Below are 12,163 nucleotides of genomic sequence, written 5' to 3' on the forward strand. Positions count from 1 at the left end.
GGTTTTGTAAATTGTGGATGATGCAAATCATTTCATGGTACTAGAGAAAGCCATGCTGTTCTGGTAGCTCCAGGTCTTAACACTCACATCAGTTTTGGAGGATGAATACAACTGAAGGAAGCCCGGGTGGGTGCGCAGCTGGGGGAGTCAGTCATGTGACTTGCCTCTAGGGGGGCCCCCAAGGCAGTGGGCCCCCAGACAACTGTCTCCCCTTGCCCTATGATAGTTACGCCCCTCTCGGTCTTTTCTTTTCAACTCCCTGCAAAAATAGAAAAGGAATACCAGAGAGAATGTTTCTCACCCAGCTTGCTTCCTGCAGTGCTAGTTTTCTACTTGCAGGGGGAGAAATAGTTAAGTCACTTTTTCTCTCTCATTAGAAAGCACATTTGATCAGTTCCAATTGTTTAATAATGGACAAACCACCCAAAGTTAGATTGCTCAGCCCATGTTTAATAACATAATCATATCTTATTGATGAGAGATTCATTGTATCGTATCGTATCGTAATAGCTTCAGAAAGAAACTCTTGTGCAGCCAGGTGATGGTGGTAGGGTCCTTTGTTTTTATTCCTTCCCTGAAAGAATAAATCCATTTTAACTGTACACACATGCACGTATGTGCGCATACACACACACACACACACACACACAGACCCCTACCTTAATCCTGAAATGGGCCTGATGGAGAAACTCCAAGTTAGTCGTCAGAATAGTATTCCTGACCAAAACGTGCAACAAAGCCCCCTTTACACAAAAAAGTGCCCCCCTCTGAACAACTCGAAACATTTTGTTACACTGGGAGGCAGCACTGGAAACACCCTCCAGAGCAAAGGCTGGGCTTTCATCCTTCGAACCAAAACCCAACCACTAACCAACAGGGTCTCCCTCCCCTGCATATGATGCTTGCAGGAACCTCAGCGGGCATTTGTGGTGCCAAAACCCAGTATTTCAAGCTCTACTAAAGATGTGCACTGGTGCGAATGACCAGAATATAGGTCTGAAGACACAGGAGTCTTGTTTTTCAAACTGATAAAGGACCTGGTGCGCTGGAAGGTGGATGGAGAGGGGCGTTTTAAACTGTCGCCCATATTTTGGGATGGCTCTGAAGGGGTGCACTCTGTGTGCATCCCACACAGTTGCTTATTCTACCACCACAGCAGTCGACACACATGTGCAACGCTGGGAGAGGAAGGAAGCGCATTCGGTGGCCAGGCGCACATGCTGGTGAAGATGCTGTGCAAGGAATTAACACATGCATGCGTTTGTAGGATTTTTTTAAAAATAATGGGTCAGTTGCCAGGGTAAAGATCAAACTGGATCTGTCCATCTCCAGCGCGGTTATTGTTGGGGAACAATCCACTGGGCAGGTTTTCCTGCGCAAGCAGCCATTCTGTGGTCCTTGCCCGGGAGAATGTGCTGTGGATCGTGTCCCTCGGAGGAGAGGGGCCTGTTTCCTGCTCTGTGCCCTTCATGGCTGTGTGAGATTATGAGCCCTTTGGGGACAGGGAGCCGCCTTATTGATTTGTTTGTTGTTTCTCTATGTAAACCGCTTTGGAAACATTGGTGGAAAAGCGATATATAAATTGTGGCTGTTGTGTGGTGTCATGGCTGTGCGGTGTCAGAAGCCAGCCTCTCTTGAAGGTTGTTGCTCACCCGGCCTTCTCAGGTTACTCTCCACCCCCCCAATCTAGAAAATTAAATGAACTGGGCCCCACTGCCCACCCCACTGCCACCTACCCTAGCTTCAACCCCCTCTCCGGTGTGCCATCTGGGCCCCACCAGGGCCCACAACAGGCAGAACTCAAGGCCTACACAGCCCCCCCTCACGGTGGCCTGGAGACATCAGGGACTATTTGGGGGGAAGGCCCAAGCCGAGACCCCCACGAGGAGACACACAATAAAGACCTCTTGGATCTGGTCCACAGGCCAGCAGCCCCAGAAACACAGTTTTAAAGCACCCCTCACGAAAAAACGCCGCCTCCTGTTAGCGGCAAAGAATCCCATCGTGCAACCGTGCAGAGTTGGGTAGAGAAAATGTACCATGTGTTTAATTTCCAGAGCAAGGAATTCCTAACCCTTCCGTACAGACACGCACACACAGTCACACGTCCTTTGTGGCGGAGTCCCCCAGAATTCAGAGCCTTCCGGCCGTGCTGCTTTTTCTCCATCACTTCTTTTGGGGGCTGCCGTCCGGGGAGGAGCGCGCCATCGCGATGCGGTTGAACTTTTCAAAGACGGCCTCCGCCGAGAGCTTCGGCAGCCCCTGGTCTAGGGGGCATTCATCCACAAGGCTGTTCATGGGCGTGGGCGGCAGGAGGGCGTCCTCGTCCGCCAAGTCCTCCCCCATCCGGTGACACTTGGTGGGGTCCTTTCCGCCCGTCGAGCCACACTCCACGCCGTGGCTTTCGGCCCCGCGCCCCGAGGATCCTTTGGGCTCGGATCCCGCCTCGTGGCAGCGGCTGCCCCTGCCCTCCGGTTGCATGGCGGGGCGGGCGGGATCCTGCTGGCCCCACTGCCTGAGGAAGCCTCGGACGATGGGGAGCACTTTCTTGCGGGAGGCGGTGGCGTTGCCCTGGTCGTAGGCGAGGACGGTGGGGAAGGGGCTTGTGAGCGGGGAGAGGTCGAGGGAGGGGTGGCTAGAGCGCTCCAAGGCTTGACACACCTAAAGGAAAGGAGAACGAGAGAGCCGGAGGCTGTTAGGGCTGCTGGCGCGTTTTAGGCGCGGACGGAAAACCCTCTCTGCCCCTCAAGTTCCCCGCCTTGCTGACAGAATCCCGAACAGGGACGCACCTCAGCTCTCGGTGGCTCTGATCCAAAAAGACACAAGCTATTTGGGACTTCAAAGATGCTCCCAAGCGGTTTCGGAAACCTAGGCCCACCTGATCCTGCATCCGGCTCCCCAGGGTGGTCAACCAAATATTTGGTTTTTATTAATAATAATAATAATAATAATAATAATTCGATTTCTATACCGCCCTTCCAAAAATGGCTCAGGGCGGTTTACAAAGAGAGATAACAAACAAATAAGATGGATCCCTGTCCCCAAAGGGCTCACATTCTAAAAAGAAACATAAGACGCACACCAGCAACAGTCACTGGAAGTACTGTGCTGGGGGTGGATAGGGCCAGTTACTCTCCCCCTGCTAAATAAAGAGAATCACTACGGTAAAAGGTGCCTCTTTGCCCAGTTAGCAGGGGCATTGAAACATCTTTATACACCACCCCAAAACTTGGCGGCTTACAGTAAGATAGTAGCATTATTGCTGTTACTGGTATTTATATCCCGCCTTTCAGCAAAACGAGTCCTCAAAGCGGCTTACACAGGAGAAGAATAGTACGGAGAAGATGGCTCCCTGTCTGCAAAGGGCTCACGGGCTAAAAAGAAACGCAAGGGAGACATCAACAACAGCGCGAGGCTGGGGGTGAACAGGGCCCCGCATGGGCCTTTTCATCCCCTAGACTCCCCCAGCTTAATACCAAGAGATTTTATATCAAATGCCTCTGCAATGTCCTCAAGCAGGGCCTGGAGGCCTTTATCCGTCCCTTTGGTAGACTGCCCCTAAACATGGAAGTTCTGCATAGTGGATAACAGCTGTCGATGCACCTATGCTCTATGAATTCATCCTTGCACATTAGGAGAGCCCTGATTAAACAGACCAAGGATTCATTCGGGGTCCTTTTTCAAGGGGACAGCCAGATACTTCCGAGAAGGCCATGAGAGGCAAAAGAAAGCAACAGTGTTTGTGGCCAGCATCTGGTATTCAGAAGTATGCTGTGTGTGGACAAGGAGGCTCCATTCAGCAATCACAAGTAAGAGTCGCTGGTACGCCTCCCCCTCCTCCTATCTAACTTAAGAAGAGCCCTGCTGGATCAGACTCAAGAGCCACCCAGCCCAGCAGCCAACCAGGAAGCCCACAAACGGGGCATGAAGACAGCAGTCTTTTCCTTGTTGTTTGACCCCCAGCACCTCGTCTTACTGCCTCCAGAGGTTCCATTTCTTCTCGTCACCGCTAATAGTGCTACAAGACCCGCCTGGTTAGATCAGGCTCAAGAACCATCTCACTCTGATCCCCACAGAGGCCAAGCGGACACCTCCAAAAAGCCCACAAGCAGGTCACGAAGCTCTCCCCTGCTGCTGCGACTGATGTTCAGAGGCAGACTGCCTCTGGGCATGGGGGCTCCATCCACAGCTGATACAAACAGCCCTGTGAGGTCACGCCCATCTAGTCCAGCATCCTGCTTCCCACAGTGGCCTGTCTAGGAAGCCCTATGAGCAGACCAGGAAGCCAAAAGCCCCCTCCCGCTCTTCCAGCCCCTTCCCGCTATCCCCCCCCTCCAGCAACTGGAAACCAGTGGTATACTGCCTCACTTCATGGAGGTTCCATTCAGATTCCCCATCTATTGTGAGGCCATATTATTATTATTATTATTATTACATTTATATCTCGCTCTTTCTCCAAGGAGCCCAGAGCGGTGTACTACATAATTGAGTTTCTCTTTCACAACAACCCTGTGAAGTAGGTTAGGCTGAAAGAGAAGTGACTGGCCCAGAGTCACCCAGCTAGTTTCATGGCTGAATGGGGATTTGAACTCGGGTCTCCCCGGTCCTAGTCCAGCACTCTAACCACTACACCACGCTGGCTCTGAATGCCTCTGAATACCAGACTGTTACACCTATTGTTTTTAAAGCATGCAAGTTGCCTCAACAGAGCATCCGACTGAGAACCAGGAGAAAAACATTGTAAAAACATTGTGTTTTAAAGGACATATAAATATCCATGGTCCTCCCAGCAGCTCTCTGCTGTCCCAGGGCTCCCTCCACCATCTGCCAAGTCCCTACACCTATCAATCAGCCAAAAGTTATCTCCTCTCTCCCGGCCTCTCCTCATCACTCACCTGGACGGAAGGTCTCTGCACGCTCTTAACAGAACAACGTGGCTTGCAGGTTTGGGGAGACAGGTGGGGAGAGCCACAAGGATGCCCCTTGACAGAGAATTTCTCTTTAGCATCAGGCTTTGCAGCTTCCAGGGCTGCCTCGGTGGTCTTTTTTTAGCCCTCAGAACACGCGGAAGTCAGCTGAGGACAGAGGCAGCCCCAGCCTGATGACTCACATCAGCTTGCAGAAGCTCCCCGTGTCCACTGTGGGGCTCTTTGGAAGAGGAACAACCAGTACCAGGGAGGTGGTGGTGCCACAAGATCAAAGGGAGCTAGGCAGGCACACCGTGGCCACCCACAATGGCCCTTCCAACTCTCCCCACTGCTGGCATGAAACTGTCGGAATGCCCATAGCCTCGTTTCTGTGAGGGAGGGGGAAGTTGGCAGTTTGGCTGGGAACTCCGTACAGGAGTCAGTGGAAAGTCCCAGGCAAAAGATGTAAAGTAAAGGTAAAGTGTGCCGTCAAGTCAATTTTGCTTCCTGGCGCCCACAGAGCCCTGTGGGTTTCTTTGGTAGAATACAGGAGGGGTTGACCATTGCCTCCTCCCACACAGTATGAGATTATGCCTTTCAGCATTTTCCTATATCGCTGCTGCCCGATATAGTAGCAGCAAGGATTTGAACTGGCAACCTTCTGCTTGTTAGTCAAGCATTTCCCTGCTACGCCACTTAAGGTGACAGGCAAAAGATGTAAGGAAATAAATGAGAAAGGCCAGTGTCAGTAACCCCTCAACTGGATCCCAGAGACTCCTTAGAGGAGCCCATGCCCAGCAGAACCCAAACTGACGCCAGCATCACTGCCAGAAAGCCAGGAACTTCGATGCCACCCACATGTGGCAGCCATGGCAGAGCATATGAGACTCAGGAAGGGTTTCCTCGTGAGGCAGAGGGATCACCTCAGGAGGAAACTGTGGGAGAGGAGACCGAGTAGGACCAAGCTTAGATGGCTTTCAGAAGGGATGGTACAAATCCACGAAGGAGGAAGAGAGGTCTATTGAGCTCTCTCTGTCATGATGGCCATATGGAGCAACTATGTCCAGAGGCAATCTACCCCTCAATACCACTTGCTTGGAGGGCAAATACTGAGGAAAAGCTGCTGCTTTGGCAACTTTGCTTGTGGGCTTGCTGGAAGCGTCTGCGTGGGAACGGAGGCTGGAATTGATGGATCCACCTTGCTCTGGTCCCACAGGGCTCTTCTGAGCCAAGAAGGCAACAGGGCTGTTAAGAGAGTGGATCTATATTCCAAAAAAAGGGAATTCTGTCTTCACAACTCGACATCTGAAAGAGGGCAGGAAGGAACAGAAAGTTGTAAGGAGAGGGAGACTGATTGTAAGCTAGCCAGTCAATTTCTCAGCTGCGAGTTTTTAGTTTAAAAGCAGCAGAGAAAATGGAAAATTCCACATTGGGCATGTGAACTGATTATTCAAATAACCAAACATTCGGCTCCAGGGTGGCCTTACAGGCCTTCCCGGGCAACCGGTTTGTGTGCAATGGTGCCAAGACTGAGAACGCTGCTTCCTGATCCGCCAGAAGATTCCACCACGTACATTGAAGAGACCCAGAATCCAGCTTCCCCCAAAGAGTTCAGGGAACAAGGAGCTGCTCTCACTGCGACAGAGGCTCCCAAAGGACGACGGAAAGTGGAAATGGTCCGTTCTGTGTTTATGTGACTCAACCCCGATTCACCCTGTTTTTGGCAGGCACCCTTTCAGGCCGGCCCAGATTTGCAGCTGCCACAAGCCACAAGGCCCTTCCAAGAACTGGAGGGCTGCCTTTGCTCAACCCACAACCCCAGGACAGAGCAAAACAAACAGAGAGAGACGATGCCCTCATTTGTATGCAACGAGGAAGTGCAGAGAGAGGAGCAATGGTCACAGCTGTTGTAAACAGCAGAGCTCCGTTGGGTTGGAGGAAAAGCCAGCACACGCTGAAGCCCCCTTCGAGAGTTGCCATCTTGTTACTGATGTTATCTCCAGTTGTTATTATTATTATTATTATTAATATTTATACCTGCCCCTCTAGTACACTACTGCTCACAACATTAATAAAACAGATATAATGTACTACCGTACATTAATTAATTAATTACCGTACATTAATTAATATAATGTACTACCGTACAAAATTAAGCAGATTCAAAGGCCAGGCTAAAGCCCCATTTAAGATGGCAAATTTAGTTGCAAATTCAAAGCGATTAATGAAAAACTAAAAAGTGAGAATAAAAAGCCAAAAGACCTACCAGATATAAGCAGCAGACTAAACATTTAAAAGCTTCTTTTAAAATGTGGTTTTCCCCCCCACTGTTTTTTAAAAATACCGAGGGAGGGAGCATGGCAAAGCTCTTCAGGGAGGGCGTTCCAAAGCCGAGGGGCCACGACCGGAAAGGCCCTGTCTCTAGTCCCCGCCAACTGGATCTCTGTTAGTGGTGGGGCCACAAGCACGGCCTGAGGGCCCTAGCAGGTTCATATGGGTGGATGCAGACCTACAGGTACCCCAGCCCCAAGTGGTGTGGAGCTTGCAAAGGTAAGACCAGCATTTTGGATCTAGCCCGGAAGTGAACTGGTCACCAAGGAAGCTGGTATCTTGTGGCATCTCTCCTCCCAGGAGATAGCTGGCTCTGGGGGACGTTGCTTGCAACAGGGCAGACTCCTTTCAGCAGACACAGCTGCCGGCATGGGTGGCCCACCCAATGGCCTCCTCTGGGCAGCTGGGCACACCTCCTGGGCATGGCTGAGCATGGCCCCCAGATGCAGCCCCATGGCCAGATCCCTGACAACACAGTACATAACATGAGAACAGCCCTGCTAGATCCGGCCCAAGGTCCAGCATCCAGTTTCACACAGTGGCCCACCTGATGCCTCTGGAGAGCCCCCAAGCAGGACGTGAGGGCATGCCCTCTCTCCTGCTATGGCTGGGAAGAGCCAAGTTCAAATCCCCATCCATCCATGGAACTCAACTGGGTGACTCTGGGCCAGTCGTGTCTCTCTCAGCCTAACCTACCTCACAGGGTTGTTGTGAGGATAAAAAAATAAACATCTGCGCTGCTCTGAACTCCTCAGAGAACGAGCGGGATATAAATGTAAATGCAAAATAAATAAATAAATCCTTTACTTCTGGAGACTCCATATATTTTTGTCCTGCTTTTCAGTGCAAAAATTAATTCAGGAGATGGCTTACCTTTAAGAAAAAAAAATTAAAGTACGGAAGCATTATAGACAGAACAAATGATATGTTTTCTTTAGTTTTTGTTGTCAATTTGAGGTTTCCCCCACCTGACCTGGAAGATTCATTACAGATTACAAAGTTATGTATATATTTATTACTGCTAATTAATTAATAAGGGTCAAGCTGAAACATCTTTGCTGCAAATTTTCTGCTCAAACTTGGGAGTGGAGGAATCCAGAGGCTAGTAACTAGGCTAGAAGGCACCTTCCAAAATGCCGATTCTCTTCCATGTAGCAGAAGGGGAGCAACTGGCCCTGTCCAGCCCCAGCACAGCATCCCTCCAGAGTTGTCTTTTTAGACTGTGAGCCCTAGGAGGGACCCACAGTCTTCCTATTCTTCTTCCTTTTTTATGTAACCGCTCTGAGAACTTTTCACTGAAAAGCAATATATCAATAATTGCAGTGGGCTGCAAGGTGTTCCAAAGCTACGCTGGAGGTCACCTTCTTCTGCCGCAGCCTATTAGAGAGTGAAGTCACTCCTCCAGGTAGCTGTCACTTTTCTTCTCAAAGCGCCCTCAGAGTGACAGCAACATTCTGAGGGGACTTCTGGGTAGGAAAAATGGCATCCACCAGCCACTGAGAGGAACGCCACCCCTGGAGAGTTTGGCTGCTTTTCACCTATCCTCCAGAGAATTGTCAAAATGACCTCCTCAACTTCACTGCATAAAGTCCTTTGGGAAGAGGCATTCCCCTTTCTCTGCTGCATAGGAGGGAATGCCTCTTTGGCTGTCCTATTTATTATGGAAAGGTATTACTTATTTGATGAATGCATTCCCTACTTTGGCACACAAAGTTTCAAGGCCTTAGATGAAGCATTATCCCCTCTTCTATGCAAGAAGGAATGCTTCTTCTAAAACCACCTGAGAAGAGGCATTCCCCCTTCTCTCACACGCAGGAGGGAACATCTCTTCTAAGATGATGCCTACTATGACACACATGTGTAAATGATCTAGAAACAAAGTAAAAGTGTCTTTTTGCCTCAGAACTATTGCTTACACTCAAAGGCAAGTACCACTGATGATTGACTAGAACTCATACAATTAAGTGACTAAGCCTGTTAATCAGTGACAGTGCCAGCTAAAAATATTTAGCAAAATACAAAACAAGACTGAAGCATGCTCAGCAGAAACATTCTCTGTAACATCACCACCTTTTAAAAAAACACCTTTGAAATTAAGGGAAATTCCTGCTCCTTAAAATCCAAACATCCACTGCTCCCTAAACCTTTTCCCCACTTTTCACACAGGGAAGTTGCCACTGTCCCTTTTATAAAAGTTCATTCTGACTCTCCCTAAGGGTTGTATCCACTCTGGTTTCTGAGCCCTCCAAAGAAACTGTCTACACATTTAAAAATGAATCTCGCCGCAAACACGGAGGTCTGGAAGTATTCTTTTTTTAAAAAAAGAAGAAGATCGGGGAAAGATTCTCAGATTTCTATCCTGCTACCAGCTTCTGCAATTGCAAGTGCAGATGACAGATTTGTAGACACACATCTTGATTTATATAGGGTCTCCCCCCCCCTTAAGTAAAAGGAATTGTGGACGTGGGAGAGAAAGTCTGTTTATATATGGTGTTAGATAGGCAACAGCCCGCAAAAGAAATAGCGAACTGAAAGAAGGGCAGAAGGAGAGGGGAGGAAAAAGGCTCCGTAAATAATCTCCCCGCTTGCGTTCTCTTCAGTCTGTGCAAAATTAAGTTTACAGGGGTGAGACTATGCTCTTAAAGATGAGGAGGGGGAGTGTCCCCAACCCGCCACCCTGCAGAGGTGTTACTTACCTCGCATCTGCCCAGACGGAGACTCTTTTGGTCTGGCCAGAGTCACCATGGCTGGGATCGCTGACCCGCCTCTCTTCTCCCTCCCCAGCGACTCCCCCTCCGCCTCGGTGGCCAGCAATCCGACTCCGAGAAACCTTTGGCCGTGGTTAATGAGTGACCGATTGCCGTGGCAGGCGCCTGCCTAAACATCCCCTCTCTCGCTTAGGGAAGCGCCAGCAAGATCCGCCCCCACCCCGGGGGCAGGCGCTCTCCCCGCTGCCTGCGGACCCACCCTCCCACCGGCCACCACCCCAGCCACAGCAGCTGTGCACAAGATCCGGGAAGCAGCAGCAGCAGCAGCAGCAGCAGCAGGGCGGGCGGGAAGGGGGCTGCAGCACGGAGGGAAAGAGGGAGGGGATCCGCTGGCCAGATTCTGATGGAACCAACCAAGGGAGGACAGAAAAGGGGGGTGCTGGAGCAATGAGGTCCGATGGAGGGGGGGGAGGCACAAGGGTGAGCCCAAATAGACACGCGCCAGGTTATTTGCAGCAGCTGAAGACCGAGCTGGGAAGTCCCCGTCTGAATGTCGCTCCTGCCTCTTGGCTTCGCTCGGCTCGCTTTAAGGAAACCGCCCTCCCGTCCACAGCCCACCATATTCCCCGACACACTCCAACTCCCCCCTTCAACAACATGCAGGCGGTGTCATTTGTCTCAGTGCCGCTCTGGGCAAGGATGACATTCAACAAGAACGTTCAGAGGCGGAAACGCGGCCCTACCCTTTCTTTTTCTTTCTTTTTCTTTTTTTTTGAGGGAATCATCAACTTCATCCCTGCCTCCGTTTCCCTCATTGTTGTCCGTTTTCAGACTGTCAGCCCCTTGGGGCAGGGACCAATCCCTGCCCCTTGTAAAGCAACACACACACACGGATGGGGTTATTATTAAATAACCGAAAGGGGAATAATCAGAATGTATGTCGAGCACTCTTGTTAAGAAGAAAGCCAACAGCAAGGAATATGAGCCGGACTCCAAGACCTGACTCCACCTTCTTTTCAGCCGGGACCCCGACCTTGGTGCCTCACTCTCGGGAGATTAACTTCATGATCTTCCTTGGTCGGCCCAGCTAACAAGCCCACCCACGTTAACCTGATGGGCGGGCACAGAAGAGCTCGCCTATATAGGGAAACTGATAGTTGGCGATATCACGACAAAGGAAAGTGTGCTGATGGAACTGGCATATATATATATACACACACACACACACACACACACACTGCCGGGTCACTCAAGATGGACAGTTGTGTTAAGAACATCAGAACAGCCCTGCTGGATCAGGCCCAAAGAGGCCCATCTAGTCCAGCATCCCGTTTCACACAGTGGCCCACCAGAATCTGGTGCTGCTGTTGAATAAGAAGATGGGAAGCTGCCTTCCACCGAGTCAGACCCTTGGTCCATCTAGTCTACACTGACTGGCAGCGGCCCTTCAAGGATTCAGGCAGAGTCATTCCCAGCCCTGCCCCAAGATGCTGCCAGAAACTGGGGCCTCCTGCATGCAAAGCAGATGCTCTCCCACCGAGCGACAGCCTCAGCCCCAAGGGCAGGACACGTGGGTCTCCCGTCCAGACACCGCCCACACCAAGACCTGCTCAGCTTCATCGTATGAACTCAGGCCATCCTCTGGGACCCTACACCCTGGGACGGGGAAAGCAGCAAGAGCTGCTTGGCCACCTCGTGTCTCATATGACACTTCTGGCATAGTCACAAGTTTCATTTTTGTGAACCGCCTAGAGCCTTTCTCAAGTTCTCAAAAGGGAAATTTGGGTTTGGGGGCTTGATAGGGGCAAAAGGACACAGTGAAAAAGGCTGGCTTCATCCTTCCTGCCCACCCACCCCCCCCCTGACTAATTCCAGCCCAACATGCCGGGGCTACCATGGGGGTCAAAAGTAGGAGAGGATGTGCAAGATTCCAAATTCTTCTGTTGGATCAACTCCAGCAGGCCAATTCCATGCTAGGGATCCTTGGGAAGGGGACTGAAAAACAGTAATGCCCTTCTACAAATCTGTGGTGCAGCCACACTTGGGTGTACTGTGTGCATTCTGATCACCGTATCTTAAGAAGGATATTGTAGAACTGGGGAAGGTGCAGAAGAGGGCGACCAAGATGACCAGGGGCCTAGAGCACCTTCCTTAGGAAGCAATGCTACAGCACCTGGGGCTTTTTGGTTTGGAAAAGAGGCGACTATGGGGAGAGAT

General features: G+C 50.7%; 1 protein-coding gene across 4 annotated transcripts in view; it reads right to left on the reverse strand.

Annotated features, from left to right (window-relative positions):
* Positions 1-429: 429 nt before the first annotated feature.
* The window catches only part of PRUNE1 (prune exopolyphosphatase 1), a 33,208-nt gene continuing 21,474 nt past the window's right edge, over positions 430-12,163 (reverse strand). For all 4 annotated transcript variants that reach the window (XM_053278292.1, XM_053278289.1, XM_053278288.1 and 1 more), the window contains one exon: positions 430-2,661. In XM_053278292.1, coding sequence (XP_053134267.1) covers positions 2,167-2,661 — 495 coding nt within the window. In that variant the 3' untranslated portion in view covers positions 430-2,166. The remainder of the gene's footprint in view (positions 2,662-12,163) is intronic.

Source organism: Hemicordylus capensis, chromosome 14 (genome assembly GCF_027244095.1).
Source record: "Hemicordylus capensis ecotype Gifberg chromosome 14, rHemCap1.1.pri, whole genome shotgun sequence".
Classification (NCBI taxonomy): domain Eukaryota; kingdom Metazoa; phylum Chordata; class Lepidosauria; order Squamata; family Cordylidae; genus Hemicordylus; species Hemicordylus capensis.